The following is a 23,589-nucleotide window of genomic DNA, read 5'->3' as shown; positions in this document are numbered from 1 at the left end:
TATTTTAGCCAGAGATCACTGGAACAACTTGCATTTTATTTCTACAAAATACTAACAATGTTTTTGCCCTGTATGAGTTTTAATCTTGATATTGACTACAAGTATTATGGGAAATAATGACCCATGTTTCACCTAGGGTGTTTTTGTTTTTTTTTCTTCTACGCAGTGGTTTGCGTGGGCATTTTCTCTTGCTGTCAGCTGCATGATGCTAAGATTTACTACTGCTTCAGGCTGCAAGCTGGGTTGTTTCCTAATCCAAACTTGCACCATTATCCTTGGCCGGGAAAACTTTAGAAAAATCCACTTGTCATAGGTTCTCACGAGGACATAGTCACATTGACATGATTATCTAAGAAATGAACAAAAGAAATGAAACAAGAACAAATCTAAATATACGCTATACAAATGCAGTGCATTTTGTCCATTCACACCATATTTCTTTGTGTGTTTTTTTTTCTTTTTCCAGGTATGGTAAATCGAGAGGTACTTGAGCAGGTAGAACGCGGTTACCGCATGCCCTGCCCCCAGGGCTGCCCCGAGTCCCTTCATGAGATGATGAGGCACTGCTGGAAGAAGGAGCCAGACGAAAGGCCGACCTTTGAATACATCCAGTCCTTTTTGGAAGACTACTTTACAGCCACAGAGCCACAGTACCAGCCAGGAGACAACCTCTAGTCTGGTGGATTTGGGGGCAAACTCTGGCGTCGTACAGAGGTACATCAGAGGAGAGCCAAGCTTGGGGCAACCAAGAACTTCAACACAGGGAAAAGCCTTGATGAGGCTGCAGAGAAAGATGCAAACTAGTCCACAGCCACTGCGGTATATCTGTATGTGCAAGAAGAAAATGTTTTCTGAAGTAGAGGGTTGTCCCTTGCGTACCCGGAGACTCAATGTTTGGGAAAGTGTCCAACTGTGCAGATTGGTGCTGGTACGTTAAGCTCGGGGAACCCTGCTAATCAGAATAATCCACATGGACTGGCTACAACAGATCAAATCAATGGCTATTTCTTTTTTTTTTTTACTTTTTTAAATGATACATTTCCCCTCTCTCCTCCAATTTCCCCCCCTTTTTTCATTTTATTCTACAACACAGTGCTTTGATACTGGAGTCAAGAGCTTTTGTGTGTTCATGAGTTTGGTTTGAATATGTAGGTTGATAGGTTATGTTTTTGATGTGACCAACAACTGTGGTTGAATTGTCAAGTATGTGCCGCGTCTGTAAAGCTTTGATCGAGGCGTGAGGTGAAGTAAATGAAAAGGTTTGTACTTTATGGATGAAAGAATGTACTGGGAGATCAAAGCAGTGTACATACAGTATGTGCAAAAAGATGTATTTTTAGCACGTGTGATCAGGGGGATGAATGAGAACATGGGAAGACCGCGTTAGAGATCCTACGAATTAGATTTAACACGGTCACTTGAATGGCAAATCACGTCGATTTTATTATGCTGTCAATTTTATTTTATTTTTTTAAACGGGGACTTGAAATCATAAAGACGTGTTTTGATAATATACAAGTGCGAGAACACTTTTCCTGTTTAACATTTTATAAATGTTTTGAAATGAACATTTCAGCTGTGAAATGTAAGTAAGTTTGAGTTCATTTCTGTCTAAAATTAGCATCTTGTCTTTTGTTTGGTGCACATTTCTTTTTGCTGTAAAAGACTTAACATATTTCTCCTTATGTTGCACACATCTACAGTCTACATCACAGTAGGTGAATTATCGCATGATAGATGGTCCAGGAATGTGTTAGATCTATTAAATTCACGTCATCATGTAAATCATACATGCAGCTATATTACTTTCTGTTCTTCTCAGTAAAATCCCACCAAACATAACGACATAACATGCCTTCAATGTCCTTAGTTCCCGGTCTACTGGGCGGAAAGTTTAATCCAAAGCCAACAACACAAAACAAGTCTTTTAAATTTGTAAATTCAACTATGCAGTCAACCAGTGATGTTTCTATGGAACAGAAAGTCTCAAATAGTATTTGCCTGTGTCAAGCTTTATGGTTTTCTTACTTTAATTCCCAGTTGTAGAGATGATGGATCACTTCTGGAGTGAAGGAAGTAGAACCAGACAAAACAAACTCCTTGCACACACTGTGGTCAGGTCAGGGCTTTGGTGCTTTTATAGATGTTGAGAATCTAAAAGTCCAATAACAAGTTCTTAGAGGTACTTCCACTGTCTGTCCGGCGGTATGTGATGGGAAAGGCATCATCTTGTTGTCATTCAATAAGGAGTAAGCTTAAGGATTGGACAAAGATGTGAATGTTTTTTGTGTATTTCTTTCTGTGCATCAATCACAAGAACCTAATATGTGTTTAGTCCTAAAGATGGGACTTGATGTAGTGGGGAGATGATAATGAAATTACTGATTGATAACTAATGATAACTAATGATTTTTGTACAGAAAAAATAAAGTTTTAATCAAAAGGGTTCCTTTAGCTCTCTTGTTTTTGACAAGCGACATTGATCCTCATTCAGACTCAGACCTGAGACGTCCCAAGTTTCGTGGTTCCCGTCTCGGACAACTCAGCCATTTAAGATTTAGGATTTGTTTATTTTGATTAGGACAATGCACATTAATCAACAGAAGCTCAGTGAGACATTTACACAGCGCTGTGGAGATAGTCTGCCAATGAGAGACCAGACCTGTACAAATCACTCGGCTCCTCTTGTGAAACCTATCTGAGTTTCACTTTTTTTAAATTAAGTCACGCATTGTAATTTATTTGTTTTAATTTAAGTACAACATTTGACAACAGGTACGATACATTTTCTTCTTTTTACATTCAATACGTCGTAATGATTGACATGGTTAAATTGTAGTGTATTTACATTTTAACAAGATTAGTCCTACGATACAGGAACACAATCTAGTTCTGTTCACAAAGAAAGTGCTGGTAGAAGTTTAGAAAAGGAGACACCATAGTTCTACTCATCCTCATACCTGTAACAAAAGTGAGAATACATTCATGTCAGAATGGTTATATAACAGTAAATGTAAGAATAAAACATTGCAACCAAAATTTAGAAGAAATAAAGCACACAGTTCCTTGAAGCTCAGTGTCTAATGACAGAATAGGACTTATTTTTTTAAGAACATTTTCAGTAGGACAGAAGTAATTGGAAAGAGGTGATGGGTGACAGCTGTCTCTGGTGAAATTCAACACAGATAGCAGGAGTGCATGGTGGTACAATGGAGGAAATTCATTATTCTCACCTGACCATCTCCTTGTACTTGTTCAGAGCCTCCTGGGCCACGTACTGGATGAAGGCTGGGTCCTGCAGCTGCATCGCCCCAGGAACAGAGAGGAGAAGTGGGGGAGAGTTCAGGATGTGTACCTCCACCTTGGTCTCAGTCACAGAGTCATTCTGTTCGTCCTGGCTCTTTGGCGCCACCTGCAGAGCGGAAAAAGTCATCTTTATTTTTATTTATTTTTCACCAACCAATGTCAATCTCCATTATTGAATATTGACTAAAATTACCCTCACCTATCTAAAACATATGTTCCTCTCCACTTGGCCTTTGTTTGTTTATTTTATATTTTAAGGATTTTATATTTGTAATGTGTAAAGGTTCCCAAGTTTGATTCATTCATCACGGACAGAGTTGAAAAATGTGAACATATCCTTTTAAAAATGTATTAAATGTCAATAATTACCCCCTGAAGACTTTTTTTCTCTCCCTGTCCTAATCATGCACGCTGTTAATCTGCATTTTCATTCATTTCCTTCCTTCACTCCGCCTCACCATGGTGATTCGGAAGATGTTTTCAGGAGAGCTGCTGTTGCTCACAGCCGGAGCCACCCAGTTGAACTCGGATGCCATGTTGCTAAGCCAGTTGACCGTTTCATCAGTGTGCTGCTGGACAATAGACAAGATCTCGTCAAACTGCTCTTTGGACACATCCAGCAGCTGGGAAACCTCATCCAGCTCGACATGCAGCTCCCGGACACTGGGGCACTCTGGAGACAGGAGGAGGAGGAGGAGACAGGAGGAGACAGGAGGAGGAGGAGACAGGAGGAGACAGGAGGAGGAGGAGGAGGAGGAGGAGGAGGAGGAGGAGGAGACAGGAGGAGGAGGAGGAGGAGGAGGAGGAGCAGTCAGATGAGCTAGTGTATGATGTCAGCTGAGGTAAACACAAACTGTGAGGGTGGTGGTGGTGCTTCACCTGTGAGCAAGGCCCCCTGGCAGGCTTCACACTGGTTCTGCAGCTGCCAGCACTCTGAGGTCTGTTTGCGAAGGTCTCGGCACAACTTCCTGTTTTGCAGGAAACGGGGGAAAATGTCCCTCCCTACACCAAAGAGAAAAGTGTTTTAACAATTATATTAGTGTTTTTTGTTGATTGGCGTTGTGTTAAGATGTTTATTGTTACATCTAAAGTATTAGTGAAAAGCAACAAATGGCTTCTCTGTAAACATACCTTTCAAATATGAAAAGTCACTGCATCTAAACTCTGGTTTTGGTGCAATATGTCTTAACTTGTAACTGTTTTTAAGATTACATGACATTACATTACTCTAAATGGACCATGAGTCTAATAAAGGCTATCTATCTATTACAGTTGCTATGACTTAGCAGTTCACCACTATGTGCCGCTGAAGCCAAATACTTTGCAGGTTTTCATTCCACCCAATCATGGCAGCTGCTGATATTATAAATTCACACATACAACCTGAGAAATCCAACCAAAGTCCTCCAAATCATACGACCATAAAGGTTTATTCCTACCATTAATGTAGAGATTCCTACCCTCTAAAACGACAAACAGGAGCGTTTTCCGTCCTCATCTAAACCGGAGAACGCGGTTTTAAACACGTAATACGGTCACAGTTTGGTAAGGTTTCGGCATCCAAAACTACTTAGTTGAGTTTAGAAAAACGTTGTGGTTTGGTTTAAAATCAGACGTTACTTCACTTCCGGTTAAACGACCTATGCGAGCGTTTTTCAGGGGAGGACAGTCTCGAGAAAACAATAGTTGTAGTATTTTTCAGCTGTTTTTGGTCTCACTGGCACCAACTTACTGCTGCCCCACACTACCTTTCTTCTTCTCTTCCTCTACTGCCTCGTGGATGTCATCAAACACCTGGGTCACCACAGCTCCAAACTCCTCCACCACACTCTTGCCAAAGTCGAAGAAGGAGTCCAGCACATCCTCCAGTCCCACCCCCTGCAGGAAGCCTGAGTCCCGGCTGGGGTCGTAGGGATCAGCGGTGGTCTCCTCCGTCAGGATGTCGCTGTCGTTCAGAAAGGCCCTCTGGAGGACTTTGTCCAGTCTGCTGCTCATCCTGGAGACTAGGGCGACGCTGCGGTTCACCAGCAAGCCCACCCTGCTGGTCAGACGGTTGAAGGAATCCTCGATGCGGTCAATCTCAGTGGCGGTTTGGTCAGGGCCCTGATTCACCAGGATGTCCTCTGCATCCATGCGAGGCTCACGGGGGCCAAAGCGCCTGGACACTCTGCGGAAGAAGTTCTCCACCTACAGTGTGAAAGGTAATGGAGTTTATTTAAAGGTCCCATGTGCTCTTTGGATGCTTTTATATAGACCTCAGTGGTCCCCTAATACTGTATCTGAAGTCTCTTTCACGAAATTCAGCCTTGGTGCAGAATTACAGCCACTAGAGCCAGTCCCACAATGAGCTTTCCTTAGGATGTGCCATTTCTGTGTCTGTAGCTATTGAGGAGGAGAGGGGGGGGGGGGTGGCCTTGACCAACTGCCACTTTGCTTGTTTGAAAGCCACGATGTCTCTCTTCCTTATGATCTCATAAGGAGCAAGATTCCAGATCGGCCCATCTGAGCTTTCATTTTCTCAAAGGCAGAGCAGGATACCCAGGGCTCGGTTTACACCTATCACCATTTCTAGCCACTGGGGGACCAAAGGCAGGCTGGGGGAACACATATTAATATTAATTAAATTAATGTAAACCTCATAAAGTGAAATTTTCATGCCATGGGACCTTTAACTATTGTTTAAGAATGGGGCTACTAACCAAGATGATTACTGGGGATCAACATAAGAAGAATACAATTCTGCAACACACAATTATTTAAACTTTTTTTAAATTATTTTTTTTTACTTTTCTTGTTAAATAGTTCTTCCTCTTCAGACCTCCAAAACTATTCAAACGAAATATACTGTGAGGCAAATGAAACAGTCCGTGTTTAGTTGAAGTGTTCACAACCAATAGACGTGACTAGGGATCAAATAAGACATTTTAAGGAGCCACAAGGAAAAAAAAGTTTGGGAACTGGTCTAAAGGAAAATGATGATTGCAAAAGAAAATGTTGTGGCACATTTATATTTACATATGTGCAGCCATATTTAATCATTAATTGTGCTACTGTCTTTTTTTCATTACAAATGCATACAGGTCATTTCAGTCATTAACACATGTTCCTTCATCTTATGTGTTGATGTAGTGTTTGCCTGAAATAGACCGCGAGACGACCAACTAAGCCAACCGATTTGATTCCAAAAAAGGTCATGTTTCAACTGAGGGACCATAGGCCTACACTTTTGTTATTTTTGGCAATGTTGTTCCAATGTTTGAAAGTTAGAGTAAGAAAGTCAGCGCTGTAGTTTTCATACCTTGGCATGGAAAGCGCCAAATCCCCTGCGGCAGGTGGAGGTGTAGAAGGATTTGCATGCATCCTTCAGACAGGGGCTGCACTCCTCCCACTCCGACTGCAGGGAGTCTTTACACTGCTCCTCTGCCTCCTCCAGCTTCTCGGTCACCTCCTTAGCCAGTTGGTCTGCCCCCTGATGGCAGACAGGGAAGCATTTTCCATTTGCTTGCTTTTCTTTCTGTCCGCCTTTCTTTCATAGGAAAGGTTAACGTTGGTCTTACCTTCTTCTTGTCACTGCTGTGTCGGAGCGACTTCATGAGGTGTCCGTGCTTCTGCTCGTTCCTCCACATCACCTCCCTCATCTGCTTCACCCCGTACAGAGCTCTCCGCACCTCCTCATCCACCAGTTTCTCGCCATTCAGCGATAGCTCTGGGAGAAGGAGAAAAGAACCTGGGTGAGATGAATACTTAATTCACAGACAAAACTGGAAAACCGATTGACTCTTCAAAAATTACTGCAGTGTGATTTATATGGCACTGGACATCCAAAACATATTAAATGAAACAATCCAAACAGCTGTAAAAAAAAAAAGAAAAGAAAAAAAGTCTACGAAATGAGTGTTTGTATGCCACTGTATTTACTGTATGTTTCATAAATAAACTCCAACAGAGACTTGTTTTGCTGTGGGACTGCTGATCAAATTCTGGTGCAAGACATCACACGTTTGCTTAAAAATAATTCAAGTAAAATAAAGATAAATTTCGATTGATCTGTGCTGACCATGGTGCTGACTCACGTTTTAAGGTGTCCTCCGAGACGCCTCTGGGTTGATCCTCTGGGGCAGAGTAAAGGACCCCCAGCGTCACCACCAGAACAACCAAACCGAGCAGAAGCTTCATTCTTGAGCTCAGTGTCTTAGAAGGTAAAAAACTCAGTCTGAAAGGACACGACAGGTGAGGTTATGACAGGTACAGAACACATTTACCTTATTTCAATATGGAAAGAAAACCAACAGGTGCTAGCTAATCTGATCCAGGAAGCTAATAGGATTTGAGCCTGAGCATGATTGAACATCAACAATCCTACTGTACATGGTCATAAGTAGGTCTGCCACTTGGCGGTGCTACACATCTGTCTGGACTTAAAAAAACTACAGTCGTATGTTCCTAATACTTAGATGTTAGATAATAACTGGAGCAGGGACTGTTCATTTTAGTTGGTTAGACTACAAAAGATGTGTTTCAACAAAACCTTCAATAGTCTATGTGCAGTAGCTACATACAAAAAATCAAATCAGATTTTGAATTTTTAAACAGGCTTCTGTGGCTTAAGGGTGTTGAATATGAGAGAATATTTAGGCAGCTAGAGTACGTAGTTACAGATTATGTTACAGTCCTATGTCATACTACATCTTATTCTTTGAAATGCTTTGCTGCACAATTTGAACTACACAAATACTTTAAAGGATTTCTCTTTCTTTTTTTAAACTTTGGTTATTGGGTTTTGCATGAATATACAATTGTGTAACCAGAGCATTTATAGGAAGTTTATATTATTCCCTTTATACAAAGACATTATAAAAAAGTGACAATTGACATATTGCTAAACACCAAAACCGCTTACAAAGACTGAGAAAACTAGGATTCCTTTCTTTCCTTCTTCAGTGGACTCTGTTATTTATTAGACTGACTGATAACAGCCTTGCTCTTGTTTTGTACTTTAAGCGTTACCATTAAGAGGTCAACAGCAGGGGGTGAGAGGCATTAGATACATCATAGGGCTCACTAAAACTTGGCAAGCTGTGTTTATGTCTGGACCATCTGCTGTGTCAGGAGCTGAGGCTCCATCATGTCACAAAAGCTGATATCATATTGTGTTTTCATGTTAATTTGGTAACCAGTAAACAAGCGAAACTCACCTGCCCCAGTTCAGCCACACAAGGAGTTACACAAGTTGGCATCCAGCAAGGATTTACAGTAAATGGGGATGTACTGGATGGGTTTAAGCTGCTGGTACAATCAGCTCTATTATCGCCTACTCACAGCATATCTAGCTGTTGTTTCTAACGGGCACATATAATGGATACATAAATGTATATTATAAATAAATGTAAAGGGGCACAAATTGATGAGACTGATGTTACAGTAGACATCATAATCTTAATCCAAAGTATCACTTTAAAGTAGCAAGGAAACATAAAGAGCAGTTCAAATGATAAAACATGAATTTATCAAACTAATATTCACTATTATAACACCTTATCCTAAGAATATATCCTGATACTAATACAATATTCAATTCAACTCAATTTAAATCCAATAAAAGGGCCTAAAGTGACCATCACAACATACAGTATAAACTTACCAGTAGATGACTGAAGGTGCTTCTCCACTGGCAGGTATAAACAAAGAGCTCTGTGTGGACAGTAGGCGTGAAGTTTATATTGACCTGACCAGGTCTATTTGTGCTCTTTCCACTTGAGCTTCATCCCATTACAGTCTTTGCATGATGTCGATGCCCGTTAATCCAGCATTAACATGCTGCCACAGAGGTTTGTTTTGCGCAAGAGATTGCTTACTTATGTCAGACATAGGCTACTGTTCACACTAGGAAACATTCTTGATTTGATATGTGGTAACATGTCACACAAAACCAGTACAGAAGCCAATAACCTCTCTCTACACTTATTATCATTTGATTAAAATACAGAAAGGTTCAATTGTATACCAGAGGAGGGAAATAAATTAGATATTTGTCATACTGTCTTTCATAACAGTTACGATTTCTGCCAAATATATTTCTGTTAAAGATGAATAAAAGACTCAATATATTTGTTTTAAGTAAAATTAGCTACTATTGATTAAACCTGGTAAAAAGAGCTGTTTACTTTGTGCAAAAATGTATTGGAAATGTTCATGATACACACAAATAGTTATATTAATATGTCTATAAACTGTGGTGGGCAGGGCCCTTTGGGTGCACTGACATCAGCTCTTAAATTATCCCGCAGTGGGAAATCCTTGATGCAACACACACACGCACACGCATAGGATTTCTCGTATTTGATAGATAGAGAATTTGTCAGTGTGGAATTATTATGGTGAACCTTGTAGTAATTCTCTAATCCTGTAAGTATGCAACCAACCCATATTTGTGATTGGTAACGTTAGTCTGTCATGTATAAATTACCACCAGCTATTTTTAGATCTATACCCAGATGTGAATCCAGATTATTTTTAGTATAAGGAAACATTCCTCTTAATAGCAAGCTGTTTAGCATCTCCACTTCTGGAATGTGAGGGGTGAAAGGGTTCCTCTGTCCCCATATCTTCACTGGTGCCCCATCTACCTCAAAAATGTGCCCTCTTTGCATGCTTTGACCCAGAAAATAGGGTCCTCGCTGGATAATAATCAAAAACAGCCAGCGTTTCAGCTCATTCTGCAGCCTTGCTGACACCTTCAACACCTGGTTCCTATAACACTACAGGGAGAAACATTTTTCCCATGTTCTCCTGTAGCTGACCTAAACGTAAAACAGTTGACAATAAAAAGGTCTGAGGCTGCATGCACGCAATCATTGGGCAATAAAGGTGAAATCCCCAAAAAACTTTAGGAATTGATTCAGGAGAAATCTATTTTTTGTTAATCTGATGTTCGCTCATCTCTAAAAGTGCAATTTTGAATTTTTTGAGTGATTTATAAACTTCAAGGTGAAGCAGCAGGTCTATATAACCGGCTCACGATGTGGTCTTGTGTAAAGTTTTGTGGTACTGATCAAAGCATGGAGCCCTAAACTAAAGAGATAAACAGGTGCAGGCGCTAAACTGTTACACAGAAACCTGAGGTATAATGGATGAAACGGTTAACGGCTGGGAACCAACAGGGCTGAGAGCTGGGTTGAGTTTTGTTTGAGGAAACAGGTTTGGTGTGAATGATGTCTTATTGTAGCTCGTTCAACAGCAAAGCTCAAAGGGGGATGTGGATTAGATCTTTCCTCAGTCTGAAAATAATATACAATAATGAGCATGCAACAAGCGTGTGAGGATTGGAAACTCCAATTGAAAAGAGTAACTGCATGAGCCATGTTTTGCCTTTCAGCCAACGTCATGGTTAACAAACAGCAGATGTTAAATCCTACTTTGGATTTTGTGTTATTGTCTTCTGTGGACATCACTGTTTCCAGTCCATTTGTATTAAAAGCTGCTATAATTAATGCTTTTGTATAACAATACATTATGTGAATACGTGCAATGTGAATAGTGGCACTTGTATTGACAAACCTACAGATAATTACTACCCGCGGCTGTAGAATTTAAAAATGTTCAGCTCATTATTTTGGTTTTATGGCCCACGACTTTGCTGTTTTGGTTCAGGTCCACCACTCTTATCAGTGTTTTTAGCCGAAGCATGCTGTTTTCATTGAAAAAGCTCACCAAAAACCCACTGTACACTACATGCCCAGCACCAAACAGCAGACAAGACACAGTTAGCGTTTAGCCGGTTAACATAGTGGAGCGTTTGCAGCTAAAGAGACAGCCATTTCCCCCAGGAGCTGGTAGAGACAAAAACAAAACAGAGCTAAAAGAGATTGAATGTTGGACTGATATTTATCAGCTGGCCAGAAACACGACTGTAAATGAATGATGATGCTCCCTGTCTGATGGATGTGTAAATAGGTATATAACACATTCCTCATGTCCACTTTACAGCCTGTTGCTGCCTCCACGTGGCAAAACATATTAATTAATGTAGACCTGTGGTGCAGGCTCAAAGGGCCTCATTCACCAATATCTTCCTAAGTTTTCTCTTAAATATATGTTCTTAAGAAGGTTCCTAAGAAAAGTCTACGTCGGATTCATGACGTGTTCTTAAACAGCAGAATTGTTCGCACCTGTGTTCTTAGGATTGATGAATCCCACGTGTTCGTAACTGAAAGCGCGTGCCAGTTGTTTCTAATTAGCATAAGAAAACGCCTCCTGGGAGACTGCGTTAGAGATGGTCGGAGCCGCGGTGGAGGAAGTAGCCTACTGAATCTCAGTACTTAAATAAAAGTACAAATAACCAAAGACATATTTACTTTAGTAAAAGTAGAAGATGTCCACTACCACAAACAAGGCCTGGCTTTTATAAGAAGTTCCTATCCTAACCAGTATAAAACGGAAATGTGTTGTTAGAATCGGAATGCGGTTGGTTTTATTCATGGATGTATTTTATTTTCTTTAACCATGCAAGTAAGCAAATAAAGTGTGTGAAGCAGCGCAAATGAGGAGATGTGAAGAGGTCCAGCCAAATAAATAAGATATGAACGCGTCTTACGCAGCCTGGCGGAGAAGTTAACGACGCTGTAGAGTTAGTTGACTATGCACTATTGAGTCTACTTAAGTAAAGTACAGATACGTGACAAATGTACTTAAGTACAGTTACGAAGAATTTGTACTTTGTTACATTCTACCACTGCATTTTGGCCATATAAATAGCGATCCATCACCAAATAACGCAGGATTTAATCAGTTTAATTGCTTATGTAAATTGCAGTGTTAGTGTTTTTTTGCATAATATGATTTTTTTTTCAACAAATGATCAGAAATACATTACAGTACAATGCTATCATTGTAAACGACTGTAGAATTAAATAAAATGCAGTAACCAATCATTTGGAGCAAATTGTCATAACTCAAATGTGCGTAAGAGTGCTTTTCAGTGTTCGTAGATTTTGTTCTTAGCTAAGAACAAACCCAAGTTAAGAAAACATTAGTGCATGCCAGAATCTTCGTAAAAAGTGCGTAAGAAGGGTTTAAGAACACATTTCTTCGTAAGAACGGTTGGTGAATGAGGCCCAATGAGTTTCTCCATTTTTACATATTGCAAAATTTTGTAGTGGGAGTTGACATTCATGTATAAGTCATTACGTTATTTTTAGATAATAACATATTAAAATACATACATATAGTCGCGACCCGACACCGGATAAGCGGAAGAAGATGGATGGATGGATATTAAAATACAACCTTAAATTAGACGAATTTCCATATAAAAATAGCCCATTTTGTATGAAAATAGTTACCAAGACAGAAACATTTTCGAAACCACCGAACCAGTGGCGGTTCCATTTCAAATAATTTTAGGTGTACCAAATATATTAAGCACAAGTGTTACATACCACCAACGCTCTATAGGTTTGGTTACATAAAAGATATTTACAATACTAACAATAAACACAAGAATACTCATTCACTGTTAACCTACATTTTATTTATCACGGCACATCAATGATTTCCCTCAAGGTGGGGTTAAAAATGTATGAAAATATTTGCCACAGCTAGGGGGACCGGGGGATACTGGCCACACTTGACCCCCCCCCCACCACCCCCTCACGCACGCGCGCGCACACACACACACACACACACACACACACACACACACACACACACACACACACACACACACACACGGGTGCAGACGGTGCGCACAGATGCGGGAACACGTTGTTTCTCCTAGCAGCCCTACGGGCGCACCACTTCCTCTCACGTTTGGATTCCTTCACTTTTAGAGTTTCTCCGGTTACTGCTGCGGGTACCACCAGAGTGCTGGGCTGGACTAAGATACACCTCACCTCAGCATCTTTCCAAACTACCAGATAAATAAGAAGATACTTTTTTCTCTTGCTCTTGTAACTCCTACTTGCATTCTCTACTTGCAACAAAGTTCATTCCTCTTTTTGCTGCACCAACTGAGCTGCGACACTGAAGTTACCTGCGCTGTAGGAGATCGTCCCCAGTGTAAAGAGTCACGGATGGAACTTTGAATTCTTATTTCTTACTACTACAAAAACATTGGATATTGGCATACTCGAATGTCCAAGGCGCTGTGCGCTCAAAGGGAACTTTGGGGCAAATACCATTGCGATGCTGTGGATGTGACTTCAAACAACAGCTTCACAACGGTAGAGTCCTGTAAAGCACAATGAAAGGTAGGCTCATTCAGAGGCATGCAAAAACAATTATTTAACAAAAATTAACTGAAGCGCACGCCGCGGTTTCGTTTATGATCACTTGGTCCATTTTCTGCTTGCACAACATTCCTCTAGCACTTTCTTTGTCACTTTTCTGCCTCTTTCTCTGAGACAGGGACGTGAGGAATGCGTGGGCTACAACTCGCGTCTGACATCTGGTTTCAATTAGGGGACTCTGCATGGGATTGTTTTGCATCTGGCTGTTGCTGCACATCAAACACTAACCTACAATAACTGAAAATTCACAACAAAGCCAAAAAAACATGATTATACCTTCACCAAGTCCGTATAGTCACTTTGTGTTAGTAATTAAATATTTAAATTTTTACTTTTAAAGTGCTTTCTTTTACTTTTGTCTTGCGCTTGAACGCGTTAGGTCAAAGTGTGTCTTGGTTTAAAGAAACAAAGAGCACTAAAGAAAACGGGTTTAACTCCCGTGCATGAGCGCTTTAATGTGGTACAACTCCGCGCGCATGCTCACCCGGACCCTTAATCCAATGACTTGCTGACTTTGACCACATTACATGGAGACCCAAAAGTGCATGGGTCATGGTGGTCAGTGGTTAACAAATCATGAATTTCATTTATTTTAAGTTTGCCCAGATGTGATTCTAATGTGGTGACCCGGTGTTTGCTAAATTGCCTGACATTCTCACCCACTCACAAAGGCCCTTCGTAGGTCAGCAAGCTCTGGTCCCTTACATATAAACACTACACGACTCCTGCCACCTTGCGGTCCGCCTTAGAATACTAATACAAAGTTCTGCATTGTGGGAAGGAATACGAACAACTCTCAGCTCTCAGAGTAATCTGTGATGTGACTGCCATGTTGGCCCCTTCCTGTTGCTACTGTAATTGCATTGAGAGGCACTGGGATTTAACATAATCACCATTATGTTTAAGTTTTCAGAGGACAGTAGTGGGAGCTTTTATTTCTTTTGTGGATTCGATTTATTCTAGATTTCTAGTTTTCTTGTTATAGTTATTTATTTTGTTTGATAAGAATCTGGCAGCACTGTATATATCTTTATATAAGAATAGCTGTTGCTTTGGCTACAGGTAATGGGGTTTCCTAATAAATGAGAATATAAGTATACATACAATATAAGTAGGCAGGTATACTGTAGGACCAGCATGCACCTGGAGGGTCTATTGTCTTTAAACTGAGCTACAGAAGTAGGGATAATGTTTTCTTTATTTTTTGTTTGCATAATTGGTGTGGATAGATAAACCACAAGAAAAACGTCTTGTCACAAAGTCCACTTAACTTGTTTTTTTTTCTGGAACTTCAGGCCTTCATCAGTGGACGGAATTTACTCATCCACAGATGAAGGCCATGAGATGTGGTTAAAAGCTACAGAAAACCCAAGAAGAGAACTTTGTTATAAGAATTGTTTGTCAAACTGCAAAAACTTCATGTATGAACAATGGACTTCTTTTGCCTGCATCCAGTTTTTTCCTGTGGCGCATCAGTGGCCTTCTGATGTCAAGCTTGTTTGGTTTTGATTATTGACTAATACTCAGTACAGATACGAACACTAGCATGTTACAAGGTGCAGGAATGCATGATAGTTAGTGTCATTTTCCATTTTCATAAAATTATATTGTGGTATGTCATCAATCCCAGTGAGCACTTATTTGCTGGCCAAAAGATGTCTAGGTTAAAGCCGAGCTAAATTTGGTTAGAAGGGGAGCGTTCTAGTTATAAGATATAAGATTATATTATAGATTATAAAATGACTATTGTTTCAACAGCATTTCGATAACTATATTCCAAATGAAGCAGGTGCTAACTATATCTTGAAATATTTTCATTAAAATGCTGTTTAACAGTTTAATAGTTATGTGTAACCCAGTTTTAACCATGATGCTTGAGCTATCCTTGACCTGACCTGCAAAATAACCCAGTGCTCACTGGGATCTGTTCCTGTGATGTTGAGCAATCATTCTTATGTATCATGGCCCCATACAGCAATATTCATCCCAAAATACTCACACACTGAGTTTCTATTCTGAAATCCAGTCCAGTTTCAACCCCATGGGCAAAATGCTATGAACTCCATTTCCCCGAATTGCTCTTTAAAAGCCAAACATACTTACGGTAACATTGTAATAGGACACAATCATGTTGCTTGGAAAGTTTCACAAACAGGAAACAGAGTACTGGGGGTATTTGGAAAGGCAAATTCCTCAAGTAAGATGTGGTTTCAAATTATTTACAACTGTTTAGATTGTTCTTGTCACTTCATCTCGCTCTGCTCTCCGTCATGAGATGTCTGCTCAAAAGTCAGTTATTTCTTGCACTTTTAAACCCCATAACAGTCATTTCTGAACATATTAAACTCAAGAAGTGGCATGCAATACACCTCATATAAGATAATGTCCCATCAGCGTTTTTCATTCACCAGTTTTCACTATAAGGAACCATTCTATATTTCTCTGATGGACAGCCATTGCTCTCAAATCGCCACACCTCATTGCTTTTGGAATTTTAGATGAAGAGTATTTTTTTCTGAAGATGTTTGGGACATGTTCTCCTACTTAATTTTCACTGGCCATGGATGGTGACACAGAAAAACAAGCTTTCCCACAGATGCAAGAGCTGCTTGAAAGGAGACATTCACAGCATGTCAGGTCATGGGAGATGGGAGTAATCCCAAAAGTGAAAGAAAAGCTTTACTTTACTTTAAAGAGCTGAGCTAATCTGATCAGGGCAGGGTGTATTGTATGTTTACTATTAAGCACTGACTGCACAAAGAATAGCTTCGGTGGACTGTAACACAGGGATGAAACAAATTCTCTATCATCGAGGCCATAAAAGCTTTGAAAAATAGATATTTAAAAATGACTAAATAAGACTAATAGGATTGAAATTGATTGTGAATGTTCATCCGTGATCTATTTTTTATCCAACTACCGTTTCTAAGGTCAAGTTCCACTTAACTGCTTTACTGGAGCTTCCAACAGCATTCTCCATCAGCGGAAAAAGTTTGCTGAGTTTGCAGAAAACTGAGCAACCTTCATCTGGTGATGAAGACTGTGAGAGCTCTGGAAAAAGCTTGTTAGTGGCCCTTGACTTCAGAGTTTTTGTGTCTAAGTGTTCTAGTAATATTTTAGAAGTCCTTCACCCTTGGCATGTTTAATGTTGCGAGGCTTTGTTCTGAGTGTCTGGAGGTTAAGAGAAGACCAAAGGCGTTGTAGATGTTCCTGACTCCCATGGTAAAGAGTCTGGACCAAGGGTTACACAAGGTTGTTTTGCCTCCTCCACAGTGGCGTGGTTATACGTCATTCTGTACGACTTTGGGATACACTGTTTACGGCTGAGTGAATGTAATGTTACTTGGTTTTTGGTATAGCTCTGTCCATGTATACGTGTTGTGCCAAGAGCTTCTCCGATTGGATTTTGTATTGTAACATATATAAGTAAAGACAACTGAGACTTATCAAGTTAAGTTAGTCAAATTAGTCTTTTTTAATTATTTTCAGTAGATGTAATAATATAAAGTAGTGCCCTAGTCTCTCTGTTTTTGTAATGTTTAAATGCAATATGACTAGTTCCATAGCTCATTGTATCTTTAATTTGTAATTAATTCATTGTGTTCTCCCTCTAGACGACTTTGCTGATGAGGAGGAGGTGCAGTCCTTTGGTTATAAGAGGTTTGGTGAGTATTAATGGACTTCTTGACTTCAAGCTGTGAACTTAAAGGACCACCTTCACTGGTTTACATCCCTAATGGCACATCAGTGATGTGAATTCTACAAATGATTGCATTAAGAATATTTTCTTTAAATACAGTATTTTTCATGGCTGTAATCCATTTACAATAATCCACAAGGCTGAAAGAAGACCACACCTCATTTCCAAGAAACTCATTTATTTTTGCCTGCTGCTTTCATTTTTAGTTCTCTGTTATAACAGCAGTGGTGTACATGGAAAGGAAAACCGCAGCATCCTGGGTGTTCCTGACCAGTCGACTGACTTTGCAACCTTATCAGCGTTTGAGTGTACTTTTCTATGCTCTTGGCACAAAACTACACATAATAAATTGGTCCAAAACCAAGAAAATCTCAAGAATGGTTCTGCTGATTTCCTTTTCTTCTGTTTCTCAGATCCAAATTTTCCAGACGGATTCATTATCTCACTCACTCATCAGGCAATAAAAAACGATACCCATTGGCCAGATGTTGGTAGCACAGCTGTGTGTAGCACGTTTAAAAATGTCACGTTAACACATTCCTTGAGTTCAAGCCGCTCTACTGACACAAGCCACAGTCATTTTCACCAAGTAAGATTTTATCAAAATATGCAAAACCTACTTTTGAAAACTAGTCCAAGGTTTTTGCCTGATGTGTTAAACTGTGTCTTAAAAGACCGTTAGGTTTATGCATCAATGGTCAATAAGAAAATTGGGGCCCAGGGTTAGTCTGGCTATCACCAGACCAAGCTCAATCTTTTAAGATTGAACATTAGTCTGGAGAGTCTGCTCTGTATTTTCTACTGCACAAGAGGCGTAATCAACGGGCAAAGTTCAAATGACTCTGTACGCAACTGGATAGTCCTTCAACCAATCAGACCAACGATCCGGGTGACGTAGCAGCGACAGCGGCATCAACGGGTTGCTGGCATGGAGTGCTACGCTTCGGTGGCCGGCTTGTTGAATGTAAACAAAAAGCTGCTTGGTGGCTTCTCTATCAGCATCGTTTAAACCCGGCAATAGCGTGCCAGATGGATAAGCCAGTTTGTGATTGGTTCCCGCAAATTTGTAATGGAAGCAGGATAGCTAAACGTTAGGGTGTGACGAGATCTCGTTTTACGAGATCTCGCGAGATTAAAACTTGACGAGATTTCTCGTCGAGGTGAAAAGTTGTCTCGTGAGGCGATGTGATGTCAGCGTGATGGAGCGTGAAATTACTATTGAAGATCCCCCTGCCACTTTTAAATCATTTGTGTGGCAACATTTTGGTTTTCCTGCGGAAATAATAAACGGCGAAAGAGTGACAGACAAGACGAACACAATATGTAAACATTGTAAGAAAAAAATGCCGTATACCGCGGCTAACACGAGCACTATGCAAAAACACTTACAGCACCACCACAGCTCTCTACTAACTACCGCACCCGCGACGAAAACATTAAAAGGGCAAACAACTCTAAAAGCCTTTGCATCTCTGCCACCGGTAAGTGCAAGAGCCACGGCAATAACGAGGGACATAGGCGTTTTCATTGCAGCTGATATGAGGCCATTTTAGTTAGATTTCTCATGTGAAATTGTACAGGGCAGAAGCCAGTTGGTAGAGTTTATACAAAACATTTTGCAGTGTTTGCACGTCCTTTACTGCATATAATTCATTAAAATAGTAAAAAAAAAAGTTAAATAACATTCATCATTAATAGTTGATTTCAAAATGCACCTAAATTGTTTTGCATTTTGTGATTTTTCAGTTTTCAGTTTTCCATTCATATATTTCATCATTGAGGATTTCTTTAAAAAAAATTTTAAAGTCTCGTCTCGTCTCGTTTTCGTGAACCCAATCTCGTGATGTGTCTCGTCTCGTGGAGTAAGCGTCTCGTCACACCCCTACTAAACGTACAGGTTTCCAGCCTGAGCTGCAGGGCAAAATCAAATCGCCGGCAGATCGGGCTGGGTTTACCCAGTCTAGCCCACGGTATTATGTAATTAACTTTTAAATGTTGGTATTAACACCTTAGTACATTTTTTTTAAAGATTATTTTTACTGGGCATTTCCACCTTAATGATAGGAAAGCAATGAAAGGGGGAGAGAGAGGGAGAAGACATGCAGGAAATCGTCCCAGGGCAGACTTGAACCCTGGACCTTCTGCGTCGAGGAATGAACCTCCTGGCTATCCTGGCCACATTAGTACCTTTTTTTTTATAGGAACAGTGTAACAAAACAAGCCATATCTCTCTCTTAAATGCATGGATGTTTAATGTTGTCTTAATTGTTGCACAATTGATTTCAAATTGAAATCAGGCAATATCTGATCAAAGAACAAGTAAACATGTGGCCGGGTTGGCTCAGTGGGTAGAGCAGGCACACGTGTACTGGGAGGCTTATGCCTCGACGCAGAGGTCCAGGGTTTGAGTCCGACCTGTGACGATTTCCTGCATGTCTTCCCCCTCCCTTTCTCACCTAGCTGTCTTATCAATTAAAGGCAGAAAAGCCCAAAAAATAATCCTTTGAAAAAAATAACGAAGCTTTCTGTACAACCATTTGGTACTTTTTTCCATTACTCACCCCACGAGCTGTCGGCCTACGTTGGAAGATGACATACATAATTAGATAGCGACGATACATTTGTCACTACAATTTCCCAAATTTGGTTATACTTGTAATACTTTTGTGAACATCTTTGCCACTCTGAACGTCCCACCGCGCAATAGTACACAGTTGCTTCCATGTTTATTATTATATGTCACACGTGCTGCGTGTGACATCCTTTGTTCTTTTGAGCATGCAGGTTTGATGGAATGCTGCCCGCCGGCGCCGGAGCGACTCCTGCCTTAGTGCCTTTATTAGATAGATATATAGATAGCTTTGAAGAACCATAACTTCAGTGTGATGTATTTGTGTCTCCTGATAACATTCTCCTGCTTCTGTCCCAGAACAGAGATCATGTTTCAACACTTAGAGGAGAAAAGGGTCACAGTGGACACTTTGGTTTAAGAGGTGTTTTAGAGTATGTGTGTCATCCAAACACCCAACAGTCGTATGTCAGGAAGTGTGAGTGCAGTAGGAGTCCACATTGTGTCGACATGATACATATGTGCACACAGCTTATTGCCTAACCACCGAAGGTGTGTGTTTAAAACCGATTTCAAGAATGTGTGATTCAGACAAGATTTATTGAACACATATTTATTCATAACATCTGTACTTTTTACTCTCGCTCCTTGACCCCTGGCTACTAAGCATCTGCACAGGAGCAAGGGTCAAAGGAACACTCCACCAAAAAATGTATCTGTTGAGTATCAAATACTTGAAACCTCTCAAATAACAGAACATGATGAAACTGGTGAACCATTCAGTGACCCTTATGCATCCTGCATGGAAGCATCTGCATTTGTTGTTTCTCCGCTCATTACGTTTTTTTTAAAGGAGTAGTTTGACATTTTAGGAATTATGCTTATTCGCTTTCGTTTAGAGAGTTAGATGATAAGATCAATACCACTCTTCATGTCTGAGAGTGGTATCGATCTTCTCATCTCAGCAGGAAATACAGTAATTTCAGTATTTTCAAATGTTTCAAATATTGACCTGCTCCCTTCACATGTCATCTGTCTGTGACTTCCAAACATACTTGTGTGCTGGCAGAGAAATAAGTTGTATGCTTCTCGTATGTCCTCAGTATGGAAAGGAATGAGGTCCTTGACTCATTTTGACATCTGCTTTCCACAAAAGGTCTATTATCCCACTGAGAGTATGTCCAAACCTGAGAAGTTGCTGATCCACTTCCTGTATCCATACTGGAAGTTTATTCAGTCCAAAACTATATACTTTGAGAGAGAGAGAGAGGTGGAGAGTGAGACATTGTGGGCCTTCAGAGTCTATGCTTGGGCTGTGCTGTGTCAGCAATGTGCCAAGGAAAAAGAGGGAAGAGGGGGGATGGAAAAAGAGAACAAAATACAACCTCAAGTGGAGAAGATTCAACAAAAAAAGTATTTATTTCCAGATTTTACAACTTGGTGTTCCTCTGTGCCTTTATTAATATGCTTTATTTTTTTCTGATTCAAGGGGGAAGCATTTATCAACAGTTTTATTTTCGGCTGAGGAGTAGCATTCCTTGCTCGACTTATTTTTAGGAGCACAACAGCAAGTGGTTTTAATTTACAGGGACTTTATTACCAGAAAAGAATGTTTTCGGAATGCCTGCCTGTTACTTACAACCCCCTCCAGGACATGCATGCAGTTCGTGTTCTGTCGTCCTAATGAAAGATTACTCGCTTGTGTTTTGAATAAAGAGTGAAGTGAGTCGGATGAGAGAGGGAGAAAACATTACAGGATTACAAAGAAGTAGACTTTAACAACAAGGTAACAAAAAGAGAGACAGATAAAATAACACAGAGCACTGCTGGGTTGACTTGTTGATCTTATTCCAGACCTGCAGATCTGCAGGAGCGGTCTGTGACTGGTCAAAAGGATGGTTGGTCAATCCCGGATTGACCAATGACAGGCAGGCGGGAATGCATCCCAGACACCACACAAATCACTGCGTCTCTGCAGGGCCCAGCGTACAGCATGCCATGAGGACTTCTGCTGAGAGTGTGAACAGGCGTAGGTCAACTGCAGGTCATCTTAAAAAACCCTGCACTGAAGAGCAGTCCCTTGCTTAACAAAGCTGATAATGACTCAAATGCAGACGGTGATTAGAATAAGTCTGCTGCAACTCCTCTTACTAGTCAGTAGAGGAATGTGTTCTCACAATGGAGTGCAAGTGCAAGTCAGCATGTCTTCAGCTAGGATATAACTGTACATAGAGCCAAACATGAGACTGACTTATCATGAAATATAACTGGAAAAAAGTACTTCAGAGGGAAAATGCCATTTTCTTTTGTATTTCAGTTTGTTTTTTCAGTCTTTTATTACATCCTCAGTTGTTAAAGAGCACAATACCATTTGTATCTCAGTATCCTACAAATTACATTCATCTCAACATATTCTCATACCTAAACAACAGAACACATGACTGTAACACATGACCGCAGTGGCAGTTTTCACTTGACGACGTGTGAAATGGAACTAGTTAAGTTTAGGCAACAAAATACTCAGGGTTAGGAAAACATCAGGTATTGGTTTAAAATTTGTCATGTAATAACTACTAAAATCAGAGCGTAACTACATCATGGACATACCTACATCACAGACTTTGGTCCGTAAAAGTTGGTTGTTTAAAAGTCTTGTGTTTGACCCATCCACCAACCCAACCTGTCTTTATATGCGTAGTTTGGCACTGTTATACTTTGTTACCTTACTTTCTTGTTTGCCCGTGATAATTACTACAGCCACTAGAGGTTGCCACCTTATGACAATTGTAAATATGAGTCATTATAAGCAGCTTGCACAATCGACCTGAACGTCATTTTCTGGGTGAGGACGGTCTGTTGATCCTGGACATTTCTGTCAGGCATAATTTATGTCTGCTGCCATCATTGGTTACCAGTGCAGTAAGTAATGTGTCCTTTATGTACTGTGACTGACAGTAATGGTGCGTTCCCACACACTCCTTTCTCTCACGAGCATGGTCATGATTAACACACACAACGTATATGTGTCGTTAAAGTCATATCGTAGAGAATTGGGGTGTTTTTTTACCTCGACAATCCGCTTTTCTCCATTTAGTGTTTTTATTTAGTTGAGTGGAGTAAATAACAAATATGTGTTAAGAGTTTGTATGTGTGTACATGTGTGAATACCAGGGTGGTGAATGGGCCTGGAGTGCATCTTACTTTCATACAGGAGACCAGAGTATGTGCTCTGTTGCAGACAAACAATTGGTGTTGGGGTTGTTTTCAACCCTAACCATAATTTTAGTTAGCTAACCTCAACCACCCTAACTCTACTGTAACCATATCTTATCCATTCCATACTTTCTGTCCCTAAGCAAGCCTTTTGGCAACATTTGAATTGACATGAACATATATTGAGAAAAACTTAAATATAAATACATCTACATAAATCTAAATATGAGAGGAAGATAGAGGGAGTTACATTTACAAGAAGCAGCACAGATGCAGTGCAGTCATTATTGGTGTATTCAGCTAAGACTGCCAAATAGTTATTATGGAATGCCTGGTATCAAACATTGCACATTTTCATATACTATGAGGATGGTATATGGAACAGCTTCAACTACTGCAAGGCTCCATTTGCTATCAAGCTGGTGGATCAATGAGCTACAGCTGGATTGACTTCCATCTTATCTTTACAGAAGGCACTTATTAAACACATACAGACAATGATATGCAGAGATTAG

At 40.2% G+C, this 23,589-nt stretch overlaps 3 protein-coding genes across 3 annotated transcripts in view; 2 read left to right on the top strand and 1 right to left on the bottom strand.

The window, feature by feature from the left end:
- Positions 1–2,446, top strand: part of yes1 (YES proto-oncogene 1, Src family tyrosine kinase) — a 28,699-nt gene extending 26,253 nt beyond the window's left edge. The window contains exon 12 of the mRNA XM_039816450.1: positions 467–2,446. Coding sequence (XP_039672384.1) covers positions 467–675 — 209 coding nt within the window. The 3' untranslated portion in view covers positions 676–2,446. The remainder of the gene's footprint in view (positions 1–466) is intronic.
- Positions 2,447–2,719: 273 nt separating this feature from the next.
- clul1 (clusterin-like 1 (retinal)) lies at positions 2,720–9,078 on the bottom strand. The gene is made up of 9 exons (XM_039816457.1): positions 8,948–9,078; positions 7,380–7,519; positions 6,864–7,012; positions 6,605–6,775; positions 5,055–5,493; positions 4,186–4,308; positions 3,765–3,979; positions 3,234–3,412; positions 2,720–2,960 (listed from the first exon to the last, which is right to left on the bottom strand). Exons 2-9 carry the CDS (start codon positions 7,480–7,482, stop codon positions 2,945–2,947), a joined length of 1,395 nt encoding a protein of 464 aa, XP_039672391.1. The 5' UTR covers positions 7,483–7,519; positions 8,948–9,078; the 3' UTR covers positions 2,720–2,944.
- A 3,954-nt stretch (positions 9,079–13,032) lies between these two features.
- colec12 (collectin sub-family member 12) overlaps positions 13,033–23,589 on the top strand; it is a 34,069-nt gene continuing 23,512 nt past the window's right edge. Inside the window, exons 1-2 of the mRNA XM_039816447.1 lie at positions 13,033–13,553; positions 17,207–17,257. Coding sequence (XP_039672381.1) covers positions 13,547–13,553; positions 17,207–17,257 — 58 coding nt within the window. The 5' untranslated portion in view covers positions 13,033–13,546. The remainder of the gene's footprint in view (positions 13,554–17,206; positions 17,258–23,589) is intronic.

The sequence above is a fragment of the Perca fluviatilis genome, chromosome 11, assembly GCF_010015445.1.
Source record: "Perca fluviatilis chromosome 11, GENO_Pfluv_1.0, whole genome shotgun sequence".
Taxonomy (NCBI): Eukaryota; Metazoa; Chordata; class Actinopteri; order Perciformes; family Percidae; genus Perca; species Perca fluviatilis.
Note: the sequence above shows the minus strand (reverse complement) of the source record. Positions and strands in the feature narration are given on the sequence as shown.